This window comes from Gymnodraco acuticeps, unplaced genomic scaffold (assembly GCF_902827175.1).
Source record: "Gymnodraco acuticeps unplaced genomic scaffold, fGymAcu1.1, whole genome shotgun sequence".
Taxonomy (NCBI): domain Eukaryota; kingdom Metazoa; phylum Chordata; class Actinopteri; order Perciformes; family Bathydraconidae; genus Gymnodraco; species Gymnodraco acuticeps.
The window spans coordinates 358,665-379,632 of NW_022992090.1; the positions used below are offsets into that span (position 1 = coordinate 358,665).

Consider the following 20,968-nt stretch of genomic DNA (forward strand, 5'->3'; position numbering starts at 1 on the left):
GTGACTTCATACACAGGTAAACGAAAGAGAACAAATTAGTAATCCATACTACACTGTATAAAATAAAACATAGAGTTTGTGAACAGGTGCTCACAGCATATGCCAGACTGTTCGTTTCAGGCAGCCAGGAGAAGTTGGAGCAAAGAAGCGCTAAGCTGCCTGTTCCTCATTCCCTGCCTCTCTTTTATCTTGTGCCACTACAGTGCCCTACTGAAGAGTGACCCAAAAATACAGTTTGTAAGCCTGCTTGCCAGATACAAGATGCACATCTGTCCAACTTTATAATTTAGTGTGCCTGGGTCTGTATGGTGTATGTTACTGAGTTTCGGGTGCATATGGTAAAGGAGAGATATGAAGAGCAGAATGATGTAAAGTATAGTCTAGATCTGTGGTTGGGGGGCATGCCCCCCTTGGGGGGCACCAACAATCACAGGGGGTGCGCCAGGGCCTCAGAATGATTTGAGCTCTCGGGGAAAAAGGTTGGGAACCCCTGGGCAAATGGCGGCCCAGGGGCAACATAATTAATGAAGAAAAAAAATATATATATATATTTTTACTAATAGTAGGCTACTGACAACCGTCCAATAGACTCCTAGTTACGTCGCGAACTGCGTATGATTTCGTTCGGCAGCCAAATACCGCAAAAATAATCTGTGACAACGTTGTGTGTATTGTGTTTGTTTCCCGGGGAAACACTCACAAGAAATACCGACTGTGTTATGCCTGCTGGTGTTAAGTTGCCGCTTGTAATTATGCCTTTACAAGTTTAAAAAGTTGTATTTATCATCTGAATTGGCGAAACAAGTTTAATATTCTAAAAACCAAGACTTTGTTTATTTGAAATCCGATGAAAACAAACTGTCACGCACCCTGCCGTGTTATCTATGATTATGCTTTCATTCATAATGTCAGCGGGAGGGAGGGGGAGCGGCGCTGAGGAACAGCAGACAGGTGTCTGTGTTGACATTCCCCTTATTGTGGAATAAGGGGAATGCAGAGACAGGCTACAAGTGTTTTAGGTTCAAGTTAGACAACTAATGTCTGGGTTAGTGTTCATGACTTCATGTTTATGTTATCTTAATGGTTAATCTTAATGCACACACATTTTCCGTGCTTTCCAATAGTTTTAAAATCATTTTATTACACTGTTTAATAACCTGTTCAATACAAACAAGCACTTGCAAAAATTAAATAACATTTCTGTGAACTGATATTTGTTTAGTGAGCTTATTAGAGGATGTACCCTGAAAGATTTTAAAATGTCAATGAAGATGTCAGACTTAGTATATTTGTTAATAATTACATACTGTGTGTGTGTGTGTGTGTGTGTGTGTGTGTGTGTGTGTGTGTGTGTGTGTGTGTGTGTGGTGTGTGTGTGTGTGTGTGTGTGTGTGTGGTGTGTGTTTGGGTGTGTGTGTTTGTTGTGTGTGTGTGTGTGTGGTGTGTGGTGTGTGTGTGTGTTTGTGTGTGTGGGTGTGTGTGTGTGGGTGTGGTGTGTTGTGTGTTGTTTGTGTGTTGTGTGTGTGTGTGTGTGTGTGTGTGTGTGTGTGTGGTGTGTGGTGTGTTGTGTGTGGTGTGTGTGTGTGTGTTGTGTGTTGTGTGGTGTGTGTGTGTGTGTGTGTGTGTGTGTTGTGTGCCCGTGCTCTGCTGGTGGCCAGTACATGCATTATGTGGCCCCCACTACCATCCAAGTTGCCTATCCCTGGTCTAGATCTAATCATTTGGAGTGCTGAGTTTACAGTGTAGTTTCAACAGCTCATTTAACACTGTACTATGTGCATTTTGTCCCACATTTTACATTATGTGTGTGCGCACCTGCAAGCAGCTTTCAAATGCTGTTAACCCCAGCGAGGGACTATCCAGAGACTCAGATCAAAGCCGCTCCACAATTGCTCACTCTCTCATTTGTACTGTGTAATCACAAAGCTCTAACTTCTGACACTAACACATGGTGAGTGTTGTGGTACTGCTCTAGTGGGTCACATGACAGTCCTTTCATTCTCTTTTCAATTATCAAAGTTACTTTCTCTAATCTTTTATCTCCCTTTCTCTTTTCAGATTGCTCTCTTCCAAAATGTGAATCCAAACTGGATGGCCCTGGTCAAACCTCAGGTACGTCTCTTAATCCTATTTGTCCAATATCAACATATAATTCCTGGGCAAAATGGGAACTAAGGAAAGAAGGGAATCACTGTATTAAAAAAGGAGTGTTGTGATCAAATACTCTCAATATCACCAAAGATTTGACAACTTCTATTCTGTACGTGTGTATTTATGTGAGTAAGAGGGTGACTGAGATGGAACATCGGGAACGCCACGTCCCATGCCCACTCTAAATAAAATGGTTTGTCCATCAAACATCTACTCTGCGTTGAATCCCATTGGATTTAGCCTCTTCTGTGTCGTCAACAAGCAACCATGACCTTGTGGGTTCACAACTTCACATCCCTAACACCCCCAGGACCATATACTAAAAATACACCAAGTCACTCTCCAGGGTGTTTTTTGGGTATATACAGGAAAGTTAAGTGGCTCTTATTGGGGCATTCACAAAGATTATCTCTAATGAATGTGGGCCTGATTCCATGGCCATGGATTATTCCTTTTTAATCTCTCTTGGACTAAACACGTTGTAAGTGTTTGGAGCTTTTCCATTTGAAAGTCTGATTTAAATTGTAAGGCTTGCAGTAATCTGTGTCAGGAAAGTTGACATGCACTGGCAGAAAGTGTCAGTGTTGTAATAGAGTGAACACAAAGTATGACTTTATAGATGTATTTGTGGATAGTGTTGCTATAGAAGACTGATGCAAGAGGAGAGAGTCAGGGATGGATGGGACACACATGAATGGTTGTGATCTCTCAAAAAAACCTCAGTAGATTGTGTTTCATTTAGCTCTGTGAGCCCTTTGTGACACAGTTGGACATGATGTTTTCCAATTGGGTCATTCAGGGGATGGACATTTTACAGGACTGTGTTCATGGACTGCTCTGCCTATATTTCTCTCTAGCAAAAATTATTTGAATAGGTCATGATTAGGATAGGGCAGCCAAATCCTGTGCGAATTCCTTTTGCCCAAAACCCCTGAAGTTGATCCCTAAGGACATCTGTGTATTTTGTTTACATGGGACAATAAAAGCAGCTGGCAGTGAATCATTCATCAGATTGTACTGGGCCCTTTATGGCTGATTTCCGACCCGGCCTTTTCCTGTTCATTGTTCATTTAAATTACTCTACACATTAAACTTTCTGTTGAATTAAGTGCCGATTAAGTCAATTGCCTGAAGCATTCTGTTGCACTGTAACGTGAAATTGTAGGTGTGCAAAGTCCTCTTGGGAGAAAAAAGTAATGCTAATGCATCTTTTACTTACTTTACTTTACTTACTTATAGCTGATATGGCACATTATAGTCTGCAGGTCACCCTTGAAAAAGAGATCTTTTGATCTCAAGGGGCTTTCACCTGGTTAAATAAAGGCTACAAACAAACAAACAAACATAGTAATAATGTAGAAATGTGCTGTCGGCCAAAACAGTTTATTATTAACATGTATATGTGTCTTTGTGTGAAGGAAGGACACGTGTGGTTTGTCTAAATATATGTGTGTATCTGCGTTGGTGGATGACTGTACCCTTTCACGAGAAATGACTAACCATTCAAATATATATAGATATTTTCGAGTTATTTAATCTGTAAGTGGGAAGGTATCTTCATGTGCCTTTTGAGCTGAAATGTTCTCATGGACATTGTTGTGACTTTTAGTCTTGCCTCAATGAGATGTGCTGGTTTTAGATTTGTTTTGTGTCCTTTTAGAGTATTGGACAAGCCCACAGCTCCTTTTTCCTGTAGGCTACTGGTGGACAAAGCTTTATACATGTAGAGAGACCCACTTGTCCTCTGTGTTGATGAGTACTGATGTGTTACAATATATTTTATTTTTATTATATATTTATTTTTCAGTTGTAGGATAAACACAGACATTGCACCAGATAACAGAAAAAAACAACAAAACACCCAACAACAAGCAACTAAACAAGACATAACGGGGGGGGGGGAATGCAAGGATGACTTCCTAAGACAGCAATAGTTACATACACAGGACATTACATACGTATGTTTCACAATATCGACAATAATTTGTGAGGTGAAGACCGCTAAATATTTGGCAATGTGGTTAGGTCATTGATTATTTCAAATTAGTTTGTTAATCCATTGACGTAGCATTTAAGCCTCATTCTTGTTTCTATGGTTACTTGCAGCCTTATCAATACTGAGCAATGGTTTAGACCAATGTCTCTAGACAGTATATTCATCTTTCACTCAAACCATATATTTAGTTTTTGTTATTTTCCCAATGTTTTAGTTATGGGTTATCAGAACACTGCATCACTTAACACAATGTATTAACCAAGGAAAATATGCATTGAGTTTACAGTTTCACTAATTTACATTGCCATAACCTAAACGTGAACTAGATATGGACATGCAATCAGACTGTCCTTACACTCACTTTATTCAGAACATTGTTCAATACAGGAAACCCCCCCCCCCCCCCCCCAAAAAAAAAGCAGATAATCTGGATAGATTTCGTAGAAGACACTTAACCACCAAATCCCAGTGTCCCAAAAACACTGTTGGCCTACATATGGATTTAAAGACTAAGCGTGTTTAGAGTAGTTGGACTGTTCCCCAGATATCCTCTTGCTCTCAGTCCAAGATAATCTGCCTGTTCGGTCAGGGTGATTCTGATCTCTTGCTGCACTGATAACATGTAGTGTAGCAAATTGGATCAAAACAATTTGCAGTCCTTGTTTTGCTGGTTGAAAGTAGATGAATATTTCACTATGGAAAGAGAAAGAGTGTGTTAAGGATGGAGAGCCCTCTCCTCTCATCTCCTGTCGTTTATTGCTCATCTCCTCCCTTCCTATTTCCTCTCATTTCCTCTTTTCTTCCCCCCTTTCCTCTCCTCCCTTTCCCCATATGTTTTCTGTTCATTTAATTCAGCTGTGAACTCGGTCTCTCATCTCTACCCATACGGAGCTCACTGTGTGGTTCCTATTGAATTGGGCTTTGAATGCTAACCATGTGCACTGCGGGTAGACAAGCAGGCAGGCATGCTCACACACACACCCACACGCATACACAAACACACACACACGCACACACGCATACACACACACTTCTAAGCAGTGGAGGAAGTGGTTTTCTCTGGAGTTCATTGGATTTTGTTTTTTTTGGTTCTCCCCTGCAGAGGCCAGGGTGGGGAAGACAAAACTCTATATGGTGTGGTTTGTGGATGTGGTCGTAAGTGTGTGTTCGGGTGAATTGTATTTACTCACTCTCTCTCTTTCCATTTCCCTCTTCTTGTTTCTAAGTTGTTCTTTTATCTCTCCCCTTGCTATCTCTTTTCCTTTGTCCTATTATATCTTGGTAGGGCATTACACATCTATTTTTAATTAATAATTTGTAATTAAGCCATATGTACAAACATGTCGGCAGTGAAAACGCACGATGAGCAAAATGGGTGCAATAAAAGCTCAATACGACAGTAAAAAACAGTACATGAAGATTGAGGAAATAATTTGGTTGACCCATATAAAGTATTCAGCTAAAAGGAAAGCTACATTTCCCTATCATTTTCATTTCATGTGTGTTCAACATCATCTCTTAACAAAGAAAAAAACAAACCATTTGACAAGGTGTCATCTACACTGAACAAAAATATAAACGCAACACTTTGTTTTTGCTCCCATTTTTCATGAGATGAACTCAAAGATCTAAAACATTTTCTATATACACAAAATAACCATTTCTCTCAAATATTGTTCACAAATCTGAAAAAATCTGTGATAGTGAGCACTTCTCCTTTGCCGAGATAATCCATCCCACCTCACAGGTGTGGCATATCAAGATGCTGATTAGACAGCATGATTATTGCCACAGGTGTGCCTTAGGCTGGCCACAATAAAAGGGCCACTCTGAAACGTGCATTTTTGCTTTATTGGGGGGGGTCTGGGGGGGGTCCGAATACCAGTCAGTATCTGGTGTGAGGGGTTAGTGATTAGGGTTAGGGGTAGGGTTAGGGTTAGGGTTAGGGTAATGTTGTGAATCGAGTGGCCTGTGTTCGTCGTCCATAACATACGCCTGCCCATACCATAACCTCACCACCACCATGGGCCACTCAATTCACAACATTACCCTAAACCTACCCCTACCCCTACCCTACAACCCTAACCCTACCCTCACACCAGATACTGACTGGTTTTCGGACCCCCCCAGACCGCCCCCAATAAAGCAAAAATGCACGTTTCAGAGTGGCCTTTTATTGTGGCCAGCCTAAGGCACACCTGTGCAAATAATCATGCTGTCTAATCAGCATCTTGATATGCCACACCTGTGAGGTGGGATGGATTGATCTCGGCAAAGGAGAAGTGCTCACTATCACAGATTTTTTCAGATTTGTGAACAATATTTGAGAGAAATGGTTATTTTGTGTATATAAAAATGTTTTAGATCTTTGAGTTCATCTCATGAAAAATGGGAGCAAAAACAAAAGTGTTGCATTTATATTTTTGTTCAGTGTAATTACCGAAAGTACCAACACATACAGTATATGTATGAAGGCATGTACTATGTGCAAGCTCTGACCATCAGTATCTAAAGAGTTTGTGATCACAGCTTACAACTAATAGATCTCTGTGAAATGTGCAGTAGATGGGATGAAAGAGAGGAACGTCTGGTAGACGCCCTGTAGTGTCTTACACAGAGACAGCTGGACCGAGTGTGTTTGTGTCATGTTTGTGTGCACCTTGGTGTGTCTGTGCATGCTGTTTCCTCAGATGTGCACGTGGTATGTGTGGCATCCTGACCTCTCTGTGTGCCTTTTGCCTAGTTTGTGTATAGTATGTTTGTGTGTGTTTGTGCAGACATCCCAAATTGGATCATGCTGTGGAAGACTGGGCTGTGTGGTTTTAGAAAGAGCACCAGCTTGCATCCTCCTGTCACAGGATATCAAACATAATGATATTTGTTTAGTTTAAATGTCTGTGGCTGCAAATTCAACAAAAAGATTGAATCCAAAAAGAGTTGATGGAGAAAAATCTGAAAACTTCTTTATCCAAAGTTTATTTCAATGGAGCATTTTCATAACTTTTAACGATTAACTTGTTTAAAATATACACAATGATTTAATGGATGTCTTTTTATTACTGAAAAAATAATGTTTGGACACAGCTTTAGATTGTTTAAATTACAGGATATCATATAAGACGGTTTTGGACTTTTTTATAGGAGTGAATTAATTACTGAATCAAAAACAGTGTCATTATGTCAGAATGATTACAATTATACTGATTAAAATTAAGATTTACAAATGGTGTCCTGTCAGATATAAGCTTTGACTCAAAGCATAAAACCCTGCAATTATTTATCTCGGCAATGTCTTGATAGATTATGAAACATTGTCAAAATATATTGACAAAAGGATCCATTGGTAAAGTAGGAAATTGCTTTATTGATACCTTCTTCATTAATCAAAGACATCAAATGACACAATACGCATTGCAAAATAAATATTAAATGGTACATCTCTGGGATAAGACATAGTCATAATACACACTTCCTTCAGTGGTATATCAGCACCGATACAACTCAGCAGGTTCACCAATAAAGATTTTCCCTCATCGCTATGCCATAGCTAAACTCATATAAAAAAACACAGTAAAAACAAATAACATCACCATGCTGTATTCTAATCGGCCCCCATCTGTAAAAATGCACTTTCTCTAAATCAAGCCAGGTTGTTCCTCCTTCCTTTTGACATAATGTATAGTTAGTCCTGTACATCTTGAAGAATGTTAATGATAGTAATAAGGGTGATAATCTCCAGGTTATGATAATAAAGTGAGCAGCTGAATGTCCATTTTCAACTTGTCTTTCCATCTTGTTACTCTTTTATATACCTTTCCCTCTCTTCTTCCTTTACCTCCCTCCCTCCCCCCCTCGCCACCCTGATATCATTTCTATTTCCACATCGTCATCTTTGTCCTCTCTCTCCGACCCCGGTATTTTCCTGGAGAGCACTGATGCATAGTAAAAGTAGGTTTCGCGCCATCACCCATCCCATCGCCATCAACCTCTCCCCAGCACATCAGCAATAGCTCATAAGATATGGCTAACGGGGGAGGGGCCAAGCATGCAGGGTAAAGGATGAAGGGGGGGGGGGGGGGTGTTGTTGTGTGGTGCGTGCTGGTCGCTCCTTGACTCGAGGGATATAAAGGTATGCTCGGCTGCTCCAGGGACAGGGGAATTTCACCATGATGCTGTCTCCATCCTCTCAATGGACGTATCCGCTGCTTCTGAGGGTGTGGCTGCTGTAGGAAAGAAATTATGCCGGAATTAATTCTATTCATTCATTTAAAAGACAAGATGTTTTAAACTAGTGAAAGGATCGACATATCTGTGCCTATACAGTGATGATTTGGATCCTTTTCACAAACCACATCAGAAAACTGATTTTATATGACCGGGAGGATTGTGTCATTCACAAATGGTTGCATCTTATCTTATTTGCACCTACGTGCAAAAATGCACCTATTTGTTTCTTGCAGTGTTGTTGATGGACTAAACCGGAGGGGTAAAGACTGTGGTTCTTGAAAACCTGCAAACAGTTTTCTTAGAGGGTGAGGTACTACCTACCAGCTCTCATCCTTTGGAAGCTCATACAGATGGAAAGCTTCCTGTGCTGTCATGCTGCCTGCTTTATTGGTGAAATGACTGGTTTGAGTGCAGAGCAAACAGACTCACACTGAAGACATGTCTATCCAGATCCTGTCTGCTGGACCTTGTAAGTATTAATGATTTGTGAGGCGTAATTATTTAAAAAACAGAGGTCAAAGTCACTCACCATACAGTGAACACAGGGACACATATTTGATTATGTGTGGTGTGTGTGTGGATTAGAGAAGGCATTCATGTGTGTTGTGTTTCACGTCACTACCTGCAACATGATAGTGCATTCATCATACAGTATAGATGCAACCTATATTGTCCTATTACTGCATTTGGCTCCTCTCTAAACTCGGCTCTATTCTTAGAGCTACCTCTCCACAAGCATCACAACTCTCTATTTTGGTTCTGCAAGCTAACTAATGAATGCATGGGAGTCATGTGGTCTCACTTCTCCTCCTGCAAAACGTTTGTTTTACATGGGAGGGGGGGGGGGGTAACCACCACTAGGACCGAACAGAAGAGCTATCATTGGCTTTGTTAGCATCACACTGCCAGCGGTTCTTCTCAACATAAAATAAAAAGTACATTTGATTTTTGTTTTACATACGTATCCATAAACCTCTTGATGTGGCTACATTTCAGTGACACTTGAAGGATGCTAACAATGCTAAAAACATAGTAGTAGTTGACTCATTGTGGTCCTTTGCACTTTGTTGAGGATCTTTCTGTCATCAAATAGTGTGAATAATTGTTAAATAATTAAAGGCCAAACAGCTAATCTGATCAAACAAACATGTTTTACAGTTATGTAGTATTCATTTCAGAACACAACCATGGCAATTCTCTATTCCTTCATCTCTGAAATACCTCCAGATGTTATTTCTGACATCACAGTGTTATGATTAAATGATTTGGCTGTGCATATAGGACAAAGTAGTTATTGTTACAAATCCTAAGGAATATGTTTTAGACTATAACCTAAAAAATCTCCTAAATCGTCTGTTATGGTTCTTCATGTTACACAATTCTAATGCACATTTAAGTGACCACCCAGAATAAAAGGTTGCGTTTAGTCTAAAATGTCGCCATTGCTCATCCCCTCATCCTGATATTGCGTGTTAACATTAGAATCATTTTCAGTATCTATTTTGAAGTAACGTTTGTGGCTGTAATTTACCATTGATTCAGAATAAAGGTATTCACATGTCTTGTTTATAAGTCAGAGATTGAAAGGAAAGAAGTTGGAGGGTTTTGGAATGATAAAATATAAATGTATCGGTGCGTTGTTTGTTTCCCGTAATGTACAACATGTGTTTAAATTCATGAAAACAGTTAACTGAAGAGGTGTGAAGTGACTGGTCAGCTTTCTGTCCCCAGAGTCAGAAACTAACATGGAGAAAGCAGCGTCCAGTTATTATGCTCCAAATATCTGGAACAAACTCCTGAAAACTGCAGGGTCCGCTGCAACTCTGACTACTTTTAAATCAGGCTGAAGACTTTTCTTTTTGCCGCTGCTTTTAATGGAACTATTCACATCTTAAACTGCACTGGAACTTTTATCCATGTACTTTTTCTTTTAATGTTTATTTTATTATCTTTTTCTTTTAATGACTGATTTTAAATGCCATTGGTCTTCATGTCTTCGTTTTTTGTAAAGCACTTTGAATTGCCTTGTGTTGAAAGGTGCAATATAAATAAACTTGCCTTGCCTTGAAGTGAAACACTCTTTGTAAGAACTATCTATTGTTTCCAAGCTTCTTTTTCTAGGCACTTCATAACCTTCACTTCACACGTTGGCATGTTGTTTTCTGTTGGTTAACTAGGTGTTCATTTGACTGTTGGAGCCTACATGGCTTGTTCATAGCATGTTTTGGCTCTCGGTGTGTGGCTTGTGCATTGTGGTCAAGTTGGGCCTATTTACATCAGGATAGGAAACTATGACATACCAAGAAGAAAATGCTGTGTCAGAGAGAAAATATTAAATATGTTTGCTCCTGTGTCATTTCACATTGTAAACCATTGAATTCACTTGTTATTATCTCAACACTTGAGTAGTTTTTAACCATTAGGTATGCAGTAAATACTTTATAAGATACGCAGCAGCTTTATGTGATGCCCCGTTTCCATGATCCCTAAATAAGGTGTTTTTAAGATAAAGTTAATCTTAATATCCCACGTCCACTGCCAGCACTGATTTAAGTTCTACGTTAAACAAACTGTTTGTTATTCTAGCCCTCTAACGCAAGAACTGCATCCTGGGCCCTGAGGTTGATTTAAATGAGAAAATAATCCACTTTTCTCTCTCCATCCCATTGACAAACCCTGAACCCTTCCCTTGTGCTGACAGTGAGAGATGGGCTTTGTGGCCGTGAATACAAGTTTAGTGACCCATAAGCATTTAATATTGAAGCAGCCTGTCAATATGGATATATGTACAGCTTGTATGATAGCAATATGAGGGTCAGGAATGTTGGGAAAGCTTCCTTCAATTGGATTCCTATTGCTTGTTTTTTGTTCTGCTATTTTGGATGAAGAGTTAAAGAAAATGTCAATATAACTACATTATTTCTCAAAAATAAGCGCTGTTTATTTTCCTCAGATGTTTGTCGTGGATGTTGATGCATTAAAATGTGTCAGATTATTGAGCTGTCTATGTTTTTCAACAGATAATAATTTGTTGACAGGATTCAATATATGAGATTTGTTTTAAATCAAAATAGTGTATTTTGATTCACAGAAATCAACTGTTGCTGCCTAATGCTAAAGCTAATGAGGAAATGACAAACATTGTGACTCCTCAGAGCGTTCCCTATATGTTCTGCTATTCATGTATATGTATGTCTTGTGATGAGTGTCCATAGTGATGGTTTTTCTAAAACTTTAAAAAGAGTACTCTGCTTAAAGAGTAGCAGCATTGGAGAATATTTCCTGGATTGACAGAAGTGCAAAACATTTCTTCAGAAACCCTTGGATAATGTCACATATACTACATACATCTTTGTATGTGTATGCTCTTATCGTTTATGGATAAGAGTATATAGCGACCCCTACTGTTTTAGACAAGAGTGCAGGGACTTTACTTCTCTCCTCTCAGAATAATGTTGTGTCTGCTGTTTGATGTGTTTTCAATGTAGTTATACTCTGTGTATCCCATGTATCTGGTATCTAAATAGAACAAATCATGCAGATAATTATGAAACCAATAACATTACTGTGTATGGTATCCTGTACCGTTGGGGTGGAGTCCGGATTCAGACGTGGTTCTGTAGCTTCGAGTGCGGGCCCTCAAGTCATAAAAGAAAGACCTACAATTAAATGTCTTAAGAGAGCATCCCAAATTGGGAGCAGACACAAACCAGTCTGAAGTAATGTTTGTTTCTGTCCAATCTTCTTGTTTTTTCTCACCTCTATCTGTTTCTCTGTCTTTTTCAGCTCTCAGTCTCCCCCCTTTTACACATGGAGGATTGTTAAAAATGAGACACTTGTTCAAATATTAAAATAACTAGATGAGATTAGATTTGGAGCTGTTAGGCTGTCTAAATTGGTGTAAAATATTTCCCTTTGAAAAAAACACTGCTGTAAATCAACTGGCAAGTTTGCGAAACATACTCCCACAAGTAAGAGCTGCCTATTTATTTATTTATTTATTTATTTATTTATTTATGTATTACTTTTGGCACTGCAAACCATCATTTTGTACACATGAAATAGAATGTTTTACATTAGGCCCTTCTCCAAAGCAAGTATGGTTTGAGTGGAATGATAATTCAGTGAAATTATGATTAGAACATGTAACCTTTTTTGCTTCCCTTAGTGACCTCTGGCCACTCTGTCGGGGTGTTTGTGCACGTGTGTATCCATGCATGTAAGTCAGATGTTCTGTCCCAGAGTCCCGTGGCTCCCTGTTTGCATAAGCCAGTTGTTTTCAGGGCCGTAATAACAGTGGATGGCCGTGGGATCTACCAGCCGCCCCCTGGCTTGGAGTAAGGCTGTGGAGCCATGGCCTGTAGTTCCCTGTCTGCTGTGTGTGTACTCAACAGGACATTGTCTTTGTTGAGGTCAAGTCTAGTGAAAATCTATTCACAGAGGTATGAAGGGATGGAGAGACAGGCAGAGAGGAGGGATGAGGGGAGGGAGGTGAGGATAGGAAATGACTGAAGAAGGGGGTTAGAAACCAAAGGAATAAAGCGGAAGACATGGACAAAGACAATGATATAATATGGGAGGGACTATGGGAACTACCAAAGGTGTTGTTGTGCATGTGTGGTTCTTTTTGTGACTGCTGAGCTTGTAAACAGGAACTGTCCTGCTTCTGGCAAGCTGGAAACCTGCAGGTTTAGACACAGACACAAACAACTAGATTCACTCATTATAGTTTTGATCTGTTTTCTGGATTTGTTGGGACAAAAAGACACGTTTGATTATCTTTGTCATCCAAAACTGTTAGTCATTCATTACAGATACTGTTCATGAATAAGAAATGACAGAAGCAGCAAGATGGCTCGGCAGCATATCTTTTGCTATTGTGCTCATTTACTTAATTACAGGTTTTGGTTGTCTTTCCTTTTTATTCTAACATCAACTGACACATGCACATCACTGCTTTCTGTTTAGCACAATGTTGGTTTACAGAGGGTCTTGTTTAGAAAATGGAAATTCCAGCAACATCATAACACGTGTGTTAATGACTGCTTTTAATCACGTGTTCATTTTAAACATCGTCCCTACGGTTTGTAAGAGTCAGTAATCCTATTATCAGAGCTCAGCTGTTGCTCTGTTACGGCTGCTGTCAGCTGAGGTTATTTGGCACAGTTCTGCTGTGAAATGGGGTGGTGGTCTTTCATATTTTGTTGCAAGCAGGAACACACTTGGGATACTGTAATTATGCTTTATTTTCTCCTATTGTTGTGTATGGTATTGTATGCACAATATTTATCTCCAGCATGATCTGTTTTTCTTTCCCTTCCTCTCTCTTTGTCTCTTTGGAATGCTTCCAAATGTTGCACAACTTTAAAGTTATATTTGGAAATGCATGCAAAAATTTAAAAAAGTGCATATTCCATCCCACTAGCACTACCCACTATGTTAAAAAAGCAGTTGGTGTGACAAATTAAATAATACATTGAGCACAACTAAGAAACTAAAAACTTTCCATATAAAATGGCATTGGTTTGTTTTTAATGAAGGTGCGCTTCTGTCACAGGTGTATCCTGTTTTGTTTTTTATCAGCCACTATGTTTATAGAGAGAGGGATGACATGCAATATCCCGCTCTTTTAAATCTCTGTCTTTTTGGTGACACAGAGGCACGTAATGCTGAGGGGCAGCAAGCCTTTGCTTTGTCCACCTTATAAGCAGACACCATAATGTCAAGATATATTAAACAAAAGTATTTCAATCACCCTGTATTGCATCTTCTGCAAAGTGAAAGTGCTTTTAAAAACAGGTAGATGGAGACATATCTATCCTCTCTCTTAGTCATCTCTCTCCCACAGTCTGATATCTTCAGTTTAAGTCCCATCTGCTTTGGGCCATTACTGTCTGAAATGAATGAAGGACAACTGAAACGGTTTTGTCTCAAGCACTTTCTCTCCTTCCTGTTTTTCCTTCTCTGCCCTTTTTTCCCCTTCTTAATACAGTAAACCACAGACACTCTCTCCCTTCTGCTCCCTGCCGTCAAGTATAATTCGGTACACTGTGGTTTATTGGCTCGGTTTTGTTGCATGGTGGGACAATCGGAGCAGGGTTGGAGGAAGCTGATGAATAGTGTTTCCTGAGCCGTACAAAGCGCCCTCCTCTCCACTTCATTGATGTGTTGATGCAACTCAGCTGGCTGCCCAGTGAGATTGCTCTGTATACTGTTGTGGGCTTACAAGCAGACAGATGCACATGGAAGCACAGCATTGAAAAGGGCTTTTATTCTTTTTTCCAGTGTTGATCCCTCTCACACTCCACTACTTCTTCTCTCGTGGTCTTTCTACTCTCTCTCTCTCTGCTACAGTAACAGAGCAAAAATGAAACAGTTAAATACTGTTTGGAGGTCATAGAGACAAGCTTCTCTGGAGGCCACATTCTTTTAGTGGCGCTATTATCACTGAATCTCTATTATAAGTTGTTTAAATATGATAGATAGCTGATAAAGCTCAACATGCCTTGGTAACAAGGAATGATGGAAGTAAGATGTTAAAAAATCAACAAACAAGTCATCTACAGTACATCTGCAAAGACCTGACCTACTACACAGTCACTCATCAGCTGACTTCTCCCCCCCCCCCCCCCCCCCCCCAGCCAACCCCATGCCTCTATCTCAGAGGTGACAATCCCTCTCAGTTATTTATTCCAACAGGATCATTCAAATATGTGACCTGGCCCGCTTGCATTTGCATGCAGCAGTGCAGGCCTTACTTTCAACTCTCAGAGAAGAGAAGGCTGTCAGCTCTCACACACCGAGACAAAACATGAACACAGCAATGAAGTTAGCTTCCAGCGTCTTTGTGCTTGGATAACTTACGAGTAGGATAAAACCCACGGGATCACTGTTCTTTGGGAAGCTCCTTTGTGCACTTTGGATTGTTATCTGTGACCCTGACCATGGCCGGTCTGACCATGTTGTTCCGTTTCCACTACATGGGCTTTCTCAGGGACAGGAAAGGTCGGCTGACTATGGAGCCATGTCAGACTGCTAACAGAGTCGGTATGTTGTCCCACAAAAGTGCTGGAGAAGGCCAATTATATCAAATGTGAATGTCTACGGAAATGTTTTTGCTGTGTGTCAGAAATGCCTGCTCATAATGTGTTATTATGTCACTTTGCTGCAGTCTGAGTGCTGATGCATGTTAATCAAAGGAGCTTTAAAGTAGCTAGATCATGACTTTTTCTGGACTTGCGTTTGAGCTCCATGTCTCGTAAACCTATTTATGGAGCTTATCGGAGCTTTCCTCACAATGTGGAAAAGTAATGGTAATCCCCCTTGACTTTTCTTTGGAGAGACAACAAAGAAGCTTAATTTTGCTTTAGGAGTAAACAGTGAATGAGCTCTTTGTTTTGTTTCCTCTGTTCAAAAGATATTTGCTTGCAGTCAAGCAGTTGGTTTATGAAAGTTGGTAAGCATTAGTGTTTGAATCAGATTCAGCCAATCCCTTCAAAGCGGGAAAACATAATTTGGTCTCAAATGAATTTACACTTGTTAAGGTTTATTGATGTCAAGATGAGCTAAACATACACAAACTTTGCACATGACCATACATGAATAAAGCGATTACTGTAGTGTGCCTGCTTAAAAAAATGTATTATTTGCTATTGGTTTTGCATCAAAAGCGCCTGTTGATAAACTTCCCTAAAAATGCTGTCATATTCAAGGCTTTTATGTCATATATATTAAAAGAAAACAAGACGAATTTACTGGGGAATTTTCACTCTATGTTTTATAAAGAAGGTAAATTAAATCTCACCAAGCTGTTAATAAACACTTTGTGTAAGATGTTAAGGGGGTCTTTATTAATATTAAGAATCCTTATGTGCCCCCGTCTCAAAGCTCAGAGTGACCAGCAGCATTACTCAGAGAAGAGATTATAACCAATCATCATTAAAGCCTATTTCACCCACAAATCCACCAACGACAACTGTTTGGCTGGCTTAACTTTTTCCCTTTCCCCCCCCTGTGAGTAGCCAGCCTGGCACACAGGGGAGAAACTGTTTAATGCAAAGCAGCACTTGTTACTAAATCTTGTTTTGGGGAGGGGTTTGTGACATGGGGGGGACACAGCAGTGAAAAGCTGGTTGGTGGAGGCCAAAAGGAGCTGGCAGGGTCTTTGGCTTTCTGCAGCTCAGTGGGTGGCAGGGGCGTTGGCCAATGTATGGCACCGCTGTGGTTCAGTTGCCTACTTGCCATACAACAAGGGTACGGTCAGAAAGCTAGATCTGGTAGGGGGCTCGACGTAGACCTGTGTAGGGTTTAGTGTAGTGTAGCGTAGCGTAGCGTAGCATAGCGTAGGCCTAGATTGATAGGGACGGTTTGGTGCTGGTTTTGGTTTACAATGGCAGTGCTGGATAACCACAGCTGGCAGTACGCCCAGGCTGGGAAAACCCTGATCAGACTCTCAGGTGAAGTATTCTCTATCATGAATATTATTATTTATTTATTTTTATTCTTTACAGTACAAGTATGTACAGTAGTAGGGGTAAAACATGTTCAACTGAATATGTTGCGTAATGTGAACCTCATGGTAATGATCTGAAACCTATAGGCTTCAAAGTATTTAGTTTTCCTGATATTTAAGATTTTAGTGAAGTCTTACATTATTTTGTATTTTAACTAATGCACTGGTATTTTCATTGTTTTCTTATAAGTATTCTACAAACAAGGTGAAGGTTATTACAAATTATTGTAACTGTAGATTCTAAAGAGAGAGAAGAGAATCCCGCTTCTTATACAACTTAACAAGTCATGTGACCTGATATCGATGCTGTTGAAATCAATGAGACAGGTGGAATGTTGCTGAATTATATTATTGAACAGCAGTTTATCAGTTTATCAGTAAACCATGGCACACAAACTTGGCCCTCCATTTCAAAACTATTGTGTCCATAGTGTCTGTCTTCCTAAAGGGACAAGGTAACAGGAACACTTCACAACATAGTGCAAACCAATACTAAAACCTTGCCGTAAATAATTCTGTCCTTTTTATATTCGATTATGTATGTGAGGTTGACATTTTTTATTAAACGTTGTCGCGTTGAAAAAAACGTGTAAAGTTGCTGTTAGTCCATGTTGCTGAGGCTGAGCTGTGACTTCTCTTCTGTGATAGTAGGCCTACAGGTTCTCTTAATCATTTTTTACTCATAATTTTGTGTTTAAAGTGTTGTCGAGATATTTGAGTTAGGCAATTTTAGCCTGCTGTATCATTGTGAGACATATTAGCTTGGACAAAAATAATTACTGTATATTCTTAACTTAGAATAAACTGGTAAATAATGCATATTTACGTATGTCTGTGTATTAGTGTCTTCTTATTGAGGGAATTTAGGTGATGTTTCACTGCAGTGTGGTGTTTACAAAACGGCACTACGCATATGTACTTCATTTTCTCTTCATACACTTTACCATCCTAACTCATGCTTAAGGTGTCCTGTTTTCCGATTAGTATATGGGTCATTGTGCTCACGTTGTGCTGTGCTTCACAGACTGATTTAGATGCAATAGGATATAAATAGAGAAACAAAATAACTTGAGGGATAGACTGTACAGATTATGCTTACTGAGTCTGTACGTGTATCCATATTTGGCCTAATAAAACTCTGCATAATAGTTTACAGCCCCGAGCAGTTACATCCTGCTAGCCAAGAGAGCTAGCCTCCGTCCTAAATCGAAGGATAGAAAGTAAACTACTTCTTTCCCCCTGTCTTGCTTAATCAGCAACACTCAATGCCTGTAGGGTTAATGAATGCAGATTGTGTAAGGAGTTGTCTGCTATGAGAAATAATGCAATGTATCATGAGACAGCACTGCAGAACGAGATCACAACAAGCTGAGCGAGGATTTATAGATCATATCTCCTGTATAGTTTAATTTAGAATACCTATCTTAAAGATGGGGTAGGTAAGTTTGAGAAACCGGCTCGAGATACACTTTTTGTTATATTCCATGGAATGCTCTTAACATCCCGATAGCAATGAATATCTTAAGTGCTTTGACAAAAAATCCATAAAAAAATGTATCTGTGGAAGCCGTAGTACTGTAAAAAGCACCACCAATCATCTGAGCCGGCCCGGCTAAAGTAACTGGATGGCCTACCTGCCTGTCAGCCTTCCATCTGTGCACAAATCTCGTGCCCTCATTGGTCATGTGCGCGTTCGTGTGTGTTGGAGGAGGGGCTCTGTAAGGAAGTCTAAAGGAAGGGGCAGATTTTTTTCGGCTGCATACTTTCAAATTCTAGCGCACTCGAGCTGGTTTCTCCATTCTTACCTACCCTGCCTTTAAGATCTAGGACAAAACATGAAGTCACGGGTCTGTGTTCCTACTTGTGACGATGACAAACAATCCTTTCAAAGCTTTCAATTGTGAGGTGATGTTTTGTCCTTATAGGGGAAGTTTTCAGTTTTCTATTTCAATAGAAAAGGTTTGACCCTGTTAAAGCCAAAGTATCAGTTATGTTGTCTTGCTAGTCTTTGTTTATTGAAATTAAAACTTGATAAGCAGTACACTGAAAAAAATTGGGATTAAGATTTTCTTAGGAAAATTGAACAATTTGCCCTCCAAAAAACGTACTACATTTATCAACGTATTTCAAGTAGACTCATTTTAGAGTTTAGAGATTTCAGGGCATTATATGTGTCGTGGAAAGTTTTATTTCTTTGGTATCGTGCTTTCAGGTCTACGATTTTCATCTTTAGATCGTAGTTTTGTATTTTTGTTGGCATTTCTCTCGGAAAAGGATTCGTCTCTCATCCTTCTGTCCTCGCTAATTGTGCCGGTGGTATCCTGAACCTCTTGTTCCAGAGCGCTGTTTTGCTGAGTCCAGGTGTTTTGCTACTCCCTTGGTTGGTCTTTTTTCTCAGGAAATCCTGCTTAGTGACTTTCTCAAGCAGTTCCTGCATGTTGCCATTGAGCTCTTTGTTTTTTCAGTCTTGATTTGATCTCAACTTTTCCCAATTTATACAGATTTGTTTAGCTCTGGCACAACACATACCTTCCACTGACTCAAAAAGATGATTGACAGGTAAAGGGATATTCCACAAAAAAATAAAGGATGTGGACAAAGATGAACAAAAGTAAATTATACTTGAAGTTTACAAAACACACAAAGACTAGATGTTTAATCTATAACTCAAAGTATAGATAGTGTATAGTGTATCTATGTTTATATATTTTCATATTCCCATAAAGTATGTAGTTACAATAACAAGGCTGTAACCATGGAAGGATGGAAACATTTCCTACACATCATCGTACTATTTTCTTTTTATATAGGGGATAACATGCATAAGACCATCAAGCGTCGCAAAATCATACCTACACTGCACAGCAGGAGAAATTGTTTTGAAAATCCTTATTTTTAAACTCTGGTTATATTCAGAATGTAGTTGTGGCAACGTGATGAATATAAGAAAAGTGCTTCCAATCAAAGAGACGTTGCCTCAGTCCTTTTTTCCAAAAAGGCTTGTGCCTGTCAAAAGTGCTGAAGAAAGACATCATTGACTGACATGTTCTCATCCCTTCAAATCGGCCATGATAAAAACCTCCATAAAAAAGGCAGCATTAAGTACTGGCAAGTGACACGGAGGGTTGCCAATAGTGAGGCCTAGAGAGACGCTAAGTATGTCAGAAGCCAATAGAGTCAACAGAGGGAGGGGAGAATACAGAGAAAGAGAAAGAGAGACGGATAGGGTGGAAGGACGTCACATGAGATGGGACACAGAAAGAGAAGATTTGTAAATTAAACACGGAGGTGAGCTTTGTTATTCAGGCTCACTGAGGTGTGAAATAAAGAAACAGCTGTAGCACTATAATAAGGAGACTTACAATGCTTATAGTCTGTCAAGGTTCATTACAACCTTAACTAGATTAAATGTAACAACTACAGCGTGTTTTTACCCCTGGGCTGTCTCCAGGTTGTGTGTGTTTTTGTGTGCATTTCATCTTTTGAAGCATGTCCTTGTTGCTACTTCACAGGCATGTTGTAGCACTTAAAGTGACATTTCATAAACGTGTGTGGTGTGATGTGTTGCAGCACAGTATGGTGAGAGCCCAGATGTTAGCACAGGACAGTAGTTCATTATACAGCATAGAAACTGCTTTGATTGTGTCCTTCACTTTTCTCACAAACAGCTCAGTGGAAAAGCCCTAATTTGCACACTCACTGGACTGCATAATACTGCTGACCATTGTTTATCTAGGCATTGTGCCTTTGCTGCTCACATTGTACTAAAAGAGTTATATACAGGGTTTATGAGATGTGTTGTACTGAATGGTGCGGACATGATTTACAGAGCTCACTGTTCTCTCTGGTCTGTATGATGACTTGTTCATTCAGAGAGCTCTTATAAGATATATTCAGGATAAGATATGTTTGTTTTACATCCCTAAGGTGGTTTTTCTCAATGATATAAATGCATTATATTGTGTTCAAGAGTTACTAGTCTGAGCAAATGGAAGTTTTGGTTGTAATGTAAAGAAATATTACAAAATAAAAATACACATCAAACGTACTGATTTCATAGTTTATTTTACAGGTAACTTGTA

General features: G+C 39.6%; 1 protein-coding gene across 1 annotated transcript in view; it reads left to right on the top strand.

Moving 5' to 3' along the window:
• The window catches only part of triob (trio Rho guanine nucleotide exchange factor b), a 126,811-nt gene that overhangs the window by 11,522 nt on the left and 94,321 nt on the right, over positions 1-20,968 (top strand). Inside the window, 1 exon segment of the mRNA XM_034202653.1 lies at positions 2,059-2,112. Coding sequence (XP_034058544.1) covers positions 2,059-2,112 — 54 coding nt within the window.